Here is a 13548-nt window from a genome sequence, read left to right on the forward strand (position 1 = left end):
AAAACGGTCGTCGGTTTGGTGGTCTATGTCTGTAAAGGAAAAGTGATTGTCTGTGATTTTTTTAAGCGACTTTTTTATATATATGGAAGAATATATAATTCTTTAACAGTAAGAATAGCACTACTTGTGATTTTTACATTAGAAATTTATTAGTTGACTTCATTTTTTTGTACTATATATTAATAGGGTAATGTAGCGATTGGTGTAGTGGAGAACGGTGCGGGTTGAGTGTACATAGACTTATCATAATGTATAAATATATCTATGGTATATGACAAAGCGTCCTCATAGTAGGGGATTGCAGGGTAGCTGGAACATGTTGGTTTGCGCGGGCTGGGGAGACAGAGCGCTGTGCAGATGGCGATCCCCTACTAGGAGTGCAGTCTCCGACATCGGGTATAACGTGCAAATGGTTAGACCACATGCGATGCTTGTTTGTTTTAGAGTGTCGCGTTCCTCAAAGGCCGTCTTAAAGGCCATATACGAATTAATTACTACAATAATGTGGGGCGCGTCACTCTTTCCGGTAATTAGTAAATTAATTTGTGCGTAAATGTAAAACGGTAATAACTTGCCGAGTTCTAGCGAATTTTTTTAGTGTGGTAAACATTTTGGCGTATTTTGTTATTTATGTGGTAAACGTAGTGATTAACTGTTATGTTTGCTTCGGGTAAATTGGTATTGCACTGGCTGAAGAATTTTTCCTGGTCTCATTCAATTTTAACCTAAATATCTTCATTTACCAGGCTTCATTCACACAAGTCTAATGTCATAACAAAGGACTATATTATTGTTTCAGTTTTGGAAACTTTATTCGACATGATGATATCACATTTAAAGAAATAGGTATATATTAATGATTTTAGTAGGTACAAAATTTCATTAAAATGATTTTTGCCAATAAACTTATTTGCCACTTACACAATGCGGTTTAGCTGTCAAAATCATAAGACAGGGTATTCTTCAGCCTTGCAATTTTCTTGTGAGCGTATTTTATTTTGCTCGGATACATGGTGCTGTATGTGAGAACGGTAACTGACAACTAAAATAATCCGTATTAAAATTAATATTATTGTAGACAATTTCCTGTCTGATTTGATGATGTTGTTAATATGCGGAAATATTGTTTAATTCATGAAAACCAGTTGTAGCACTGACAATTTACCAAAACTTTTAAAAATCTAATTTTAATGTGCGCAATCGAATATTGCTATAACCATAATCGTAGGCGTATTCGAAAGTTGCTCACAACCGCTAGCGCCTGTATCCGAACTTAATTAAATATCATCACATCTATGATTGTAAATCGTGTACTATGGGAAATAGGTTCAGATAAACAAAAAAGGTCTCTGCCTTAATAAATAAACTGCATGTACGAGTATGTACCTACGTGTATCTCGTTACATGCTTCTCTGTCTGAAGATTTCTCCTAGCTATTTCCCATTGTAAACTGAATGTACGAAGCGGGCTATAGAATTCTAATACAGGTATTATAATTGTCCATTTGTGCACTAAATATAAATTTTGCGTAAAATAGATTATAAATAAACGAGAATACAGTACCCACAACAATATCCTACTATCTGGCTTAGGTCTAGATATTGTATTGATGAAAAATTTGTTCCATTGTGGAATTCTTAAATTAATAAAAAAATGTTGCTAAAATTATTCTGGTGTGTTGTTTATTTTAGAATTAGTTCCCTGTAAGTCTTTCAGCTTCAGAAACAATTTAGGATAAGTCAAAGGAGTTACCTATGAAAATATTCGTATTTTGTTACTAGATCAAATTGGTAGTTCTACCAAAGGTACATTAATTATATCATACAATCAAGGAATATTCCAGTATGGATAAACAATGCCGTGTGCAACAATCAGAAAGTTGATACCTACTACCTATACTAAGCAAGCTACTCCATTTGTCATGTACCTACCTAACTTCTGACAGGAATAATCGATCATTAGTCGAAAAAGCATATAATGTCATGGCCATTAACAAACTTCGGTTAAAACAAACCAGTGCAAGGTTTAGGACAAAATCATACAAATAAGGTGGGCGCCATTTGCGAGGCGAAGTCCAAGACCAATCTTCCGGATACCCCATAACGGCTAACCGACTGTCCGTTTACATATTTTATGCTGATAAAACACCCATTGTATGCTAATCAGAACGTCAGTAAACACAATAATTATATAGCCACCTAAAAGTTTATTTAAGGCTGCTAAATGTCACAGTAGGTAACTAGACACTGACATTTCCCGCTTTTTTCGTAATTGAGATCCATTTAGATAAGCGCCATTTGAACCAGTTTTGAGACGTTTGGTTTAAGGGTAAAAGTTTTAAAAGCTTACATTGCATAATCAACTATGCTCTTCATTATCATTCAGCGAATGATAATGAGTGAATGTACGAAGTTAAAAATCTTCAAGTACAATGCAGAATGTCTTGAAAATGATGGAATGTAAGGAATATGACTTTATACTATTTTTGGTGGTATTTCTTTATTTGAGATTTTTTATTTCTTTTGTCTTAATTCGAAATAATTTTTACGGTAAGTTCTCAATACCTGCTTACAATAAAACTTAAGTAATTTGAATAGTTTTGTTTATGCACAAGTACATTTAAATTGTATATCAATTATTATAATTTTCAGTGACGGAAGTATCACTCGTAAATAATAAAGCCCCGGGCATTTAGCAAGAGCTCTAACTAGATGATCTTTAATCCGCACTGCGCATTAGATGATTGTGGAATTAATTCGAGGTCTGTCTTTTAATTCCGCTAAAATATGCTTTCAAGAAGATGGAAAACAAGCTTTCATACTGAATAAACTAATTCAATCCTCCATCCTCCGAGCCTTTTTCCCAAACTATGTTGGGGTCGGCTTCCAGTCTAACCGGATGTAGCTGAGTACCAGTGCTTTACAAGGAGCGACTGCCCTGCCTGACCTCCTCAACCCAGTTACCCAGGCAACCCAATACCCCTTGGTTAGACTGGTGTCAGACTTACTGGCTTAAATATAAACTATAAATAAACTAATTCAATAATACATTAATAGACTTAAAAACAATGCTGCCTGTGCCAATATTCTAGGTAGGTTTACTGACTAAATCCATTCTGAAGTTAATAATTTCCTCCAACGTAAACTCATACGGCAATTAACATTTACAAATACAAGACTTACCTACCATAAGAAAAAGTCGTCCGAAAAGGATGTCGTTAAAAAGTAAAACAAAACTTATGTAAAACAGTGTTTCCAAGGAGGTTGTTAAAGAAATGAACTGGTCGCATTCTTGTACGCTTGCACCTACACCAATAAACAATATATTCTCAAGGATTACAACAGTGAAATTAAACCGCGTAACGACACGGAAGCTAGCGAAATTAATACTCAGGAAACATCGAGACGGAAGATCATAGTTATGCGAATATGTCGAATATCAAATCAATGTACGTTTATGCACTTTAAATTATAATTTAAATTAAGGTGAGCATGGTGACAATTTATAAATTGTTAATTCTCCGCCAAAAAGTTGGCAAATGTCAAATGTTTCAAGAGACGCATTGAGGGTGTTCTCAATTTTTTCTGCCACAGGGTGGCGCCACGTATGCGTCTGGTCCAAACAGCTGTCAAATAGTATGGAATTGTAGGGTCCGAACTAATTGTTTATTGAAATTCTGTTATATTGGAAGTGTTATTGATTTTATTATGGACTACGGTCAGAATAAGGTTTCCGAACTAAAAATTGAGCTAAGAGAGAGGGTGCAAAAGTCACTGGTACTAAGGAAAAGCTTGTTGAAAAATTTGTTAACACAATATGATTTAGTTTTTTTTATTTACTCAACCGCAATAGTAAAACAATAATGCAGTGCTTTAATTATAAAATAAAAAAAGAACACTAAAATCGTTCACTATTCATAGTAAAGATAAGCACTTTGACAGTTATCTGGACCTGACGACTCGGTGCTGCCACCGCGTGGACGCCATTTTAGAAAACCCTCTGAATAAGTACAAGTTCTGAACGTTATTTAGCAAAATGGTTACTGTATGTATGGTGTGTATCAATGATCACATTGAGGAGTTTTGACATTAAGGTTTTTGAAATAAATATTGTAGCAGATTTTTATCAAAGCAGGATCGCCCCTTCCATTAATACTTAACACACTAGTAACATTAAGGATTAAATAGGTCATAAATATTCAGTAGATCTAAATTTTATTACGTACGAATTAGCGTGTTTATATTATGGGCGTAAATAGGGTTGACACTGTTTGACATGATTCTTGATGTTTGTTGAAATGTTTAATTAAAATGCTGTGGACTCTACTTTTTTCGTGCAAATAAAAAGTAGCAAGAACAGGATCCTAATATTGACCATACTCTTACTTGTTTATTTTAATCAGTCCAGCAGTTTTACCATATGAGAAAACAAATATCTAACTAATTGGATTTACATAATAAATGTTAACGACTTAAGTACCTAGACCACAATTCTCTTTATTTTTTCCTCTAAAATTTTTTAACTCATACTTTCGCCCACTTTGCCACAGTTCCAAATATGGCGACCCTATCTCATTCGTCATCAGAATCCGGCCTATATCTCAAGTTCGTCAAGTGACCGCGCGTCGGAGGCGGCAGGACGAGCGCTATATAAGCTCGCTCATGTAAGCAGTCTGCACTCATTCCACCAGAGACTTACCTCAGCATCAGCAATGGCAGCCAAGGTAGGTTGTCTTATGTCGTCTGCTATAGTGAATAAATTGTGCGCAGTGTTTGAAACGTTCACAGTTGATATCACATTTTTTGGGCTTTAGAACTATTGTGAAAATTATAATGAAAGCTGCAATAGATCGACCAATGTATACTTTGCGGTTCGTGACTCGCGATGTGATCAAGATGTTGGAAAAATTCAATATTTACCTAGTTGTGCCATTTAATAATGGGTAGAATAACATCTCATTACACATCAGACCTGTTGGTGTTTATAAGGTTCTAAACGATTACTTTGTTGTTTCAGTTCGTAGTTCTCGCCGCCCTAGTGGCCGTGGCCCACTGCTCAGTGGTGCCAGTGGCGCGAGTAGACGCCGACTACAGCAGCTTCGCGTACGACGTGGCCGACCCCAACACCGGCGACTACAAGAGCCAGGTGGAGACCCGCGTGGGCGGCGCCGTGTCCGGCCAGTACTCGCTGCTGGACGCGGACGGCACCAAGCGCACCGTCGACTACACCGCCGATGACGTCAACGGCTTCAACGCCGTCGTGCGCAAGGACGCTGCTGTCGTCTCCGCCCCCGTCGTAGCCGCGCCCGCCGTGGTAGCTGCCGCTCCTGCCGTGGTTGCTGCCCGCACCGTAGCCGCTCCTGCCGTGGTTGCTGCCCGCACCATCGCCGCTCCTGCCGTCTACGCGGCGCACGCTGCTCCTGCTGTGTACGCTGCTCACGCCGCTCCCGCCCTGTACGCGGCTCACTCCGCCCCCGCTGTGTACTCCGTGCCTTCTGCCTACTCGTACGGCGCTCACTCCGTGTACTCCGCTCCCCTCGCCTACGCCGGCTGGTAAACAGTGTCCCGTGACTACTGTAAATGGTGCTCTTCTGTAAATAATGTTTATTTTTAAGTAAAAAGTGAAACTACCTATTTTTTGTTTTTTTTTTTTCTGCCATCACCAGTAGTCATCTGAATTGTATTGATTACAAGATTATGTCATACATTTATTATATTAAGGTAGCAATTCAACAGGGCTTGGTATACAGCCGAAGTCCCCTTGGTTCTATATATCCGTAAACAATATTACAAACAATTCAAAAAAGGTTGTTAAAGCCGTCAAATATGACTAAGAAATGAATGATCTAGAAAGAAAGAACAACTACTCATAAGAGATACGGACCTACTATGGTATGTTATCAATTAAATGATTGTGTAAGTATCTAGTAACATAAAAATTAAATAAAGTTTACATGAAGACAAAACCCATCTACAGAAAGTTAGAAGTAACCTGTGAAACAGGAAAAACTAACAGGCTGCTTGTTTAAATTAAACTACGACTGGCAAATATTAACTTTTATCAATATTTTACAAAACCTGAGAAATCTATCATCTATCTATAGCCTACAACTTATACGAGTTTTCCATCTGTTTTTTAGGGTTCCGTACCCAAAGGGTAAAACGGGACCCTATTGTTTTCGCTCCTCTGTCCGTCCGTCCATCCGTCTGTCACCAGGCTGTATCTCATGAACCGTGATATTAAGAGAGCAAATATTTTTGTTGCCGCTATAACAACAAATAGGGTCAATTCCCACTGAAAGAGCAGCGGCCGACAGCGGCCGTAAGAGCACGGAAAATGTAAGCGGCGCGGCGCGGCGCGGCCCAGCGCGGCGCCGAACGGCCCGCCGCGCTCGCGCTCAATCCCTTGCAATTACGGCCGCTGCCGGCGGCCGCTGCCGGCCGCTGCTCTTTCAGTGGGAATTGACCCATACTGAAAACTAGAACTGAATAAATATTTTGGTGGGCTCCCATACAATAAACGTGATTTTTTTGTCTGTTTTATAAATAAACTAGCTTCCGCCCGTGGCTTCGCCCGCGTAGAGTTCGGTTATATCGCGTTTCCAAGAGAATTCTTCAAAAGTCCGGGATAAAGACGTGAAAGCGTAACAGACAGACAGAGTTAATTTCGCATTTCTAACATTAGTAGAGATGGTACGGAACCCTTCGTGCGCGAGTCCGACTCGAACTTGGCCGGTTTTTTAAAGAACACTGTGAAGTGCGATTAGTTATATGTATTAATAGTCAGATCATGGATTAGTTTTATTTATTTGTTTTAGTGACCTTGTCAGCAACTATATTTTTTAACCCCCGACGCAAAAACGACGGGGTGTTATAAGTTTGACGTGTCTGTGTGTGTGTGTGTGTGTGTGTGTGTGTGGCATCGTAGCTCCCAAACGGATGATCCGATTGTAATGCGGTTTTTTTTGTTTAAAAGGTATGTCAGTCGGGAGTGTTCTTAGCTATGTTTGGTGGAAATCGGTTCAGGTCTTCAAGGTCATCAGCTCGTTTGCTAGATGTGATAGGAATGTTACACGCTCAGTTTACTTGCAAGTATATGTGGGATCTGAAATTTGAAACACTAATGTCTTTTGGAACCACTGAGCTGGTCTGCTGTTAGGGCACGAAGGTAGGAGACGTAACCCTGAACTGCCTTTTAGTAAACCCATCGAGTTTGGGCTCGTTGAATTTGTCTTGACGAGTTCTCTTCATGTTTCTGATTGACGAGAACCTGATGCTGGAAATGGGATGTGGCGGATGAAACCCTGGAATGCCGGAATGAAACGGATAAACCGATTTATATTTTTGCTGAAAATCTAGAATGTCCAAAGGTTAATCTTTATTGTTTCTCGAAATCTCGATATCTCATATAGCGACTCCATCTTAAGATAAAATAAATTAAATGAAAGAAGGAAAAATTAAGGAGCTCCTTTAAAAAGCATGAAATAAAATTAAATTATAAATTTAAAAAAACCCCCGACCCAAAAAAAGTACGCAATAATTATGACATAAGGTTAAAAACGCTAAATCCTATAAAAAGCAAAAAATAACTTTTATCACTACGTAAACTAAATTTTGACGTGTCGGGGGACCGCTTTTTACCTTCATAAATACTTACATAAAGCAAATGATACCTACCTGATTACAACATTCGTTAAAAAAAAAACACGTATCTAAAGTAATGAATTAGAGCGGTCCCCCGACACGACAAAATTTAGTTTACGTAGTGATAAAAGTTATTTTTTGCTTTTTATAGGATTTAGCGTTTTTAACCTTATGTCATAATTATTGCGTACTTTTTTTGGGTCGGGGGTTTTTTTGAACCGTTCGATCGTGTGGTCCTAATGTCCACACCCTATTTAAAAATCTATCTAGGCCGCTGGTTGGTACTATTCGTGACTACAAGGCTTTCTATTATCTAGGGTAAAGGATTAGCATGGCAACCCAACGAGAGTTGTCAGCCTCTTGCACGCTCCCAGTCGACAGCGATGGGGACGAATTTTTGGATGCTTTTTAGTTTGTTTTTAATGGGATCGTTTTTTTTATTGTAAATAACGTCTAAAAGTAACGAAAGTTCTAATAAAAGCAGAAATTATATAAGTTACCTTTATAAAGGCATTGATTGTGGACAGGTTTTCAGAATGATACCTTAAAAATCGGTAAAAAAAAACTTTTAAGTTAAACGGTTTTATCTTATGTGCACTGAAAACTAGAAAATAAAAAAAACTGTTACTTACCTATAAACCTACATAGGTGGTCCCGGTCATATTAGACTAAAATAAAAACGTGGGGCCCATTACCTAACTATTGCTGTAATACTTTCTTCTAGAGGTATAATAGGTGTGGATTTCTATTTACTATAATCGTAACTGGAGATTTTGACAATCAATAATCAGCCGTAGCGGCTTCACCAGCGAACGCCGAGCTCACGATCTACCAAAGTATAAAGATATGCTTTACCATAGGTAGGATTTCAGAGGGCCCCCACGTTTTTATTTTATTCTAATATGACCGGGACCACCTATGTAGGTTTATAGGTAAGTAACAGTTTTTTTTATTTTCTAGTTTTCAGTGCACATAAGATAAAACCGTTTAACTTAAAAGTTTTTTTTTACCGATTTTTTATTTTCTAGTTTTTAGTATTTAATGAAAATGCCTACCGAATATTCCTCATTCTATATATCGACGGTAAAAAGGCAAAGTTTAATAACTATAACGTCGCTTACACCAATAGTAAAAATTGTCAACTAAACATAAATTGGCGCTTGGCCCCTTTCTTAAATAATTTTATTTTCATTACGTTGCATTTGATCCACTCCGCACGCACGACAGCGCCCTTGCAAATGGGTATATGTCTCGTGTAGGTACGTGAAAGCGAGTTCACGCGTGTTTGAAACGCGATCGCAGTTTTTAACAAAGATTAAAATTTTATATAAAACATGTCTGCAACTCCCGAAAACGTGAAATTGCGAAGTGTTTTAGGCCGAAAAAGACTTGCTAGTACCAAGAAGGTTAGGTATTTGATTATAATGATAGGGGTCGAAGAAATTTAAGATGCCGTGATTCACCTACTATCATCGGCAAATTCATCCTCATTTTATTTATTTTATAAAAATAAATTTAACGTTTCTTAGGATAGTTTTTAGGCTTCTGTACCCAAAGGGTAAAACGGGACCCTAATGTTTTCGCTCCTCTGTCCGTCCGTCCGTCCGTCTGTCACCAGGCTGTATCTCATGAGCCGTGATAGTTAGAGAGTTGAAATTTTCACAGATGATATACAATACATAATTTTCATAGATGCCGCTATAACAACAAATACCCTTAGACAGAGATAGAGAGATATCTTAACGATATTTATATTTAGGCTAGACCTTTTTTTTGACACCAATTTTTGTATAAAACCATTTTATCCGTTTAGGAAATCATTAAAAATTAGCAAAAATGTAAACAATCATAATTTTTACCAAGTTATTGTGGTTTATTTACTCAAATAATGTGATAACATGCTGTTGTATGTACTATCAGTTAGGTAACTGCTGTTTTTTGGATCTCAGTTTTGTTCCTTGTATTGTTTTAATTTAATACATAATCCATAGTTCTATTACCTACCTGCTGTGCCAAATATAAAATAATACTGTTAATTAAGATATTTTAACTTAAGCCAAAATCTGACTTAGTTCTATGATCTGTTGTGCCAAATAAAATAAAATACTTTACTACTTTATACACATGGAGCTTAGGCCAAAATCTAAATATTCCAACATTCAATATTGGTGCTTGACCCCCGCGCAAATGCGATAAACCTGGTAAATACCTGGGGTCAAGCGACATCTATCTTTGAAACTATTGATCTCAGGCTTATTTTGATGTAAAATTATTAAAGAACATTGTATTTAAGTAAACTTTTCTGAAGATTGTGATGTGATTCAATAAAGCAATAAAGAGATATTATTTTTTTAAACTTTCTTTTTACTCTCCTGAACAATTTGATCTGTGGTGCTTGACCCCTTTTGCCTTTTACCCGTCGATATGGGTCGGACTGGGAGTGCCAGACTCTTACTGACTAAAAACCGTTGTGTTTCGTCGTGGGCCTTTTATGTACCAGGACAATCCCGCAGCCCAGGCAGGCCTTGGCCCTGTTGGGCCCCGCTGGGGTTGCTGACAGTATTCTACTTGAGTAGCCCTTTCATTTGATACCCATATTGAGGGGGTTGTGGAAAAAATAATCCGCCATTTTGTACCGGCGGCCATCTTGGATTTACAATGTTATTGATATTAGTATATTGTATTGTCATCGGAATTAAAGGTGTGTACCAAATTTCAGATCAATCTGACAATAGCAAGGTACTTAAATTTGAATTACTAAATTTGACCCAAGAATAAATAAAACAAACAGGGTAAGCTAAATAAAACCGTTTAATAAAAATACGTTACTTTATTTTAACCAGCAGCTTCCCACAATGTCACCCACGTCCTGGTTGAACTTTTTATTCCGTATTCGGACCAAATAGCCCAGACCCAGCAATGAAAGAAAAAATCAAATCGGTTCAGTAGTTTCAGAGCCTTTACGGTACAAACAAACATACAAAAAATGTTTCCTCTTAATTTTTTTTACACTGCTGGAAATCTCGACAATACTTTCACAACCCGGCAGCCTGTTTTAGATATTTCTGCACATTTCAACACCCATGCTTTAATTTGCTGAGAAAATTAAAACATACGCAAAGAAGGCCAGTTCTAAATATTTTTTTTACTTCACTACTCGGAAAAATATGATATTGATACAATGACAGAGAGACTAGCAAGACGTCCGGAGGTCGGTCAATCACAGCAGTTGAAAGAGATCGCGAACCTGTTCTACCACTTGCACTGAATATCTGTATGATAACAGTTGTCGTCATAACTCGTTCATATCCGCCACTTGATCTTTGTTTTACTCGCAGAGAAATCAATTAATCACTGCCGCGGTAATAATTGCTATGAAACTACCTAAGTAGGATATTATAAGCCATTGAATTAATTTTATTCATCTAGACCGGTGTTGAGTCATAAAGGATCTGAGATACAATTTTTCTCAATTCATAAATTGACAATTTTGATTTGCATAATAATATTTTTAAATGTTTGTTACTAATTTCATATTCATAGTTATTGTCAATTACAAATCGCGGTAAGCAGTTTAATAGGTTTAATAGGTTCAAATATTGGCAAATAGCAATGTGACTATCCTACATTTTATATAAGTATGTAAGTACGTATTATACTCCAGAGCGTATCTTCACTGCTATTTCTAATAGTAAAACGCAACGTTATTGGGAAATCTTGGGCTTCACAAGTTCAAGTTCAAATAGGAGTGGTTATTTCAGTAGTCAAAACAACAAATATTGGTAGTTTCACTTTTTACTTAACTATAAACATTATTTACAGAAGAGCACCATTTACAGTAGTCACGGACACTGTTTACCAGCCGGCGTAGGTGAGGGGAGCGGAGTACACGGAGTGAGCGCCGTACGAGTAGGCAGAAGGCACGGAGTACACAGCGGGAGCGGAGTGAGCCGCGTACAGGGCGGGAGCGGCGTGAGCCGCGTACACAGCAGGAGCAGCGTGCGCTGCGTACACGGCAGGAGCGGCGATGGTGCGGGCAGCAACCACGGCAGGAGCGGCTACGGTGCGGGCAGCAACCACGGCAGGAGCGGCAGCTACCACGGCGGGCGCGGCTACGACGGGGGCGGAGACAACAGCAGCGTCCTTGCGCACGACGGCGTTGAAGCCGTTGACGTCATCGGCGGTGTAGTCGACGGTGCGCTTGGTGCCGTCCGCGTCCAGCAGCGAGTACTGGCCGGACACGGCGCCGCCCACGCGGGTCTCCACCTGGCTCTTGTAGTCGCCGGTGTTGGGGTCGGCCACGTCGTACGCGAAGCTGCTGTAGTCGGCGTCTACTCGCGCCACTGGCACCACTGAGCAGTGGGCCACGGCCACTAGGGCGGCGAGAACTACGAACTGAAACAACAAAGTCATCTTTTAAAACCTTATAATCGCCAACAGGTCTGATGTGTAATGAAATGTTATTCTTCCCATTATTAAATGGCACAACTTGGTAATTATTGAATTTTTCCAACATCTTAATCGAGCCACGAACCACAAAGTATACATTGATCGATCTATTGCAGCTTTCATTATAATTTTCACAATAGTTCTAAAGCCCAAAAAATGTGATATCGACTGTGAACGTTTCAAACACTGCGCACAATTTATTCACTATAGCACACGACATAAGACAACCTACCTTGGCTGCCATTGCTGATGCTGAGGTAAGTCTCTGGTGGAATGAGTGCAGACTGCTTACATGGGCGAGCTTATATAGCGTTCGTCCTGCCGCCTCCGACGCGCGGTCACTTGACGAACTTGAGATATAGGCCGGATCATGACGCGCCACACATTTAATTAAAACACGTTTCGGGTGTAGTAAATACAGGTACAAAGATGGCATTACAATTCGATAGGATAATAAATGTGTAATCGAGTTATGCTGAATCACATTACTGTTGCTGTCGTAAGTTGACTAGTTGTTCTTCGCGACTTCAACCGAATTCCAATCATCCTGCTAAAACTGTCCAATGTTTTGTTTCGACTTTTTACTATTGGTAAAGCTGAGTAGTTGAGTACTTAATACGCTTGCTATGAGTAAAAATGGTAACGTTGCTGTTCTAGTTTATTTTTGTGCTTTTTCTATTTTGAGACATTGCTGCGCTGGAGTCTGTAACAGGAAATCCAAGAAGTATGTCTAACCAGCGTTTAGGCCTTTTAAACAAGTGTTTGTTTTGCACGCAAGACATCTCATAGAAAATCGTTCCTTTCCTCATTGGCGTTGCGCCGAATAGTATGATTCAATGCAAGTATGCAAGCTTGCTTAATAATTTTTATTTTATGCAAATAAATAATTTGCTTAGTTAGACGCATTCGACTCCGGTAAATGTTCATGTCCATGTATTTTTGTGTCTACAAGTGCATTCTATGAGTAAGGCTTGACATTATTTTGCGATATAATACTTAATTAATAATTATTATACCTCTTGTTTACATAATTTAAGTATTTATATGATGTTGATGACAGTTTTTGTAAAATTATTTATTTTGTCAAAGTGCTCTGAAAGTATGATGAACAAGATCTTATCGTGTTTAAATAGTGAGGCTATTTAACAAAATAATCTTAAAAACTTCTAAATATCCTCTCTGCGTATACATAGGTCTACTAATATCGAGCCTAAAGCATCTAAATCAGTTTTTTTGTCTACCCTTTCTCTTATTCCCATCTACACTACATTCATAACTATTCTTGATAGAATATACAGGTTTTCCGGAAACGAAAAATAAAGCTTAAGTAGGCCATATAAAAGATTATGGGACACATAAAAGATAAAGCGCTCCCCATGAGCACGCCAGGTGACGAGGGACTAACAATGTGTCAGCCGGGTGTTTGCCAATTGATAAATGTACATGAGTGGAAGTT

The 13548-nt window shown here is 38.5% G+C and overlaps 2 protein-coding genes across 2 annotated transcripts; one reads left to right on the forward strand and one right to left on the reverse strand.

Moving 5' to 3' along the window:
* The first annotated feature begins 4572 nt into the window (after positions 1–4572).
* Positions 4573–5633, forward strand: LOC110381235 (larval/pupal rigid cuticle protein 66). The gene is made up of 2 exons (XM_021341498.3): positions 4573–4723; positions 5017–5633. Exons 1-2 carry the CDS (start codon positions 4712–4714, stop codon positions 5554–5556), a joined length of 552 nt encoding a protein of 183 aa, XP_021197173.2. The 5' UTR covers positions 4573–4711; the 3' UTR covers positions 5557–5633.
* Positions 5634–11420: 5787 nt separating this feature from the next.
* On the reverse strand, positions 11421–12484 carry LOC110382266 (larval/pupal rigid cuticle protein 66). Its single transcript, XM_049835896.2, has 2 exons — positions 12325–12484; positions 11421–12038 (listed from the first exon to the last, which is right to left on the reverse strand). Exons 1-2 carry the CDS (start codon positions 12334–12336, stop codon positions 11499–11501), a joined length of 552 nt encoding a protein of 183 aa, XP_049691853.2. The 5' UTR covers positions 12337–12484; the 3' UTR covers positions 11421–11498.
* Positions 12485–13548: the final 1064 nt, after the last annotated feature.

Source organism: Helicoverpa armigera, chromosome 6 (assembly GCF_030705265.1).
Source record: "Helicoverpa armigera isolate CAAS_96S chromosome 6, ASM3070526v1, whole genome shotgun sequence".
In the NCBI taxonomy this organism is placed as follows: domain Eukaryota; kingdom Metazoa; phylum Arthropoda; class Insecta; order Lepidoptera; family Noctuidae; genus Helicoverpa; species Helicoverpa armigera.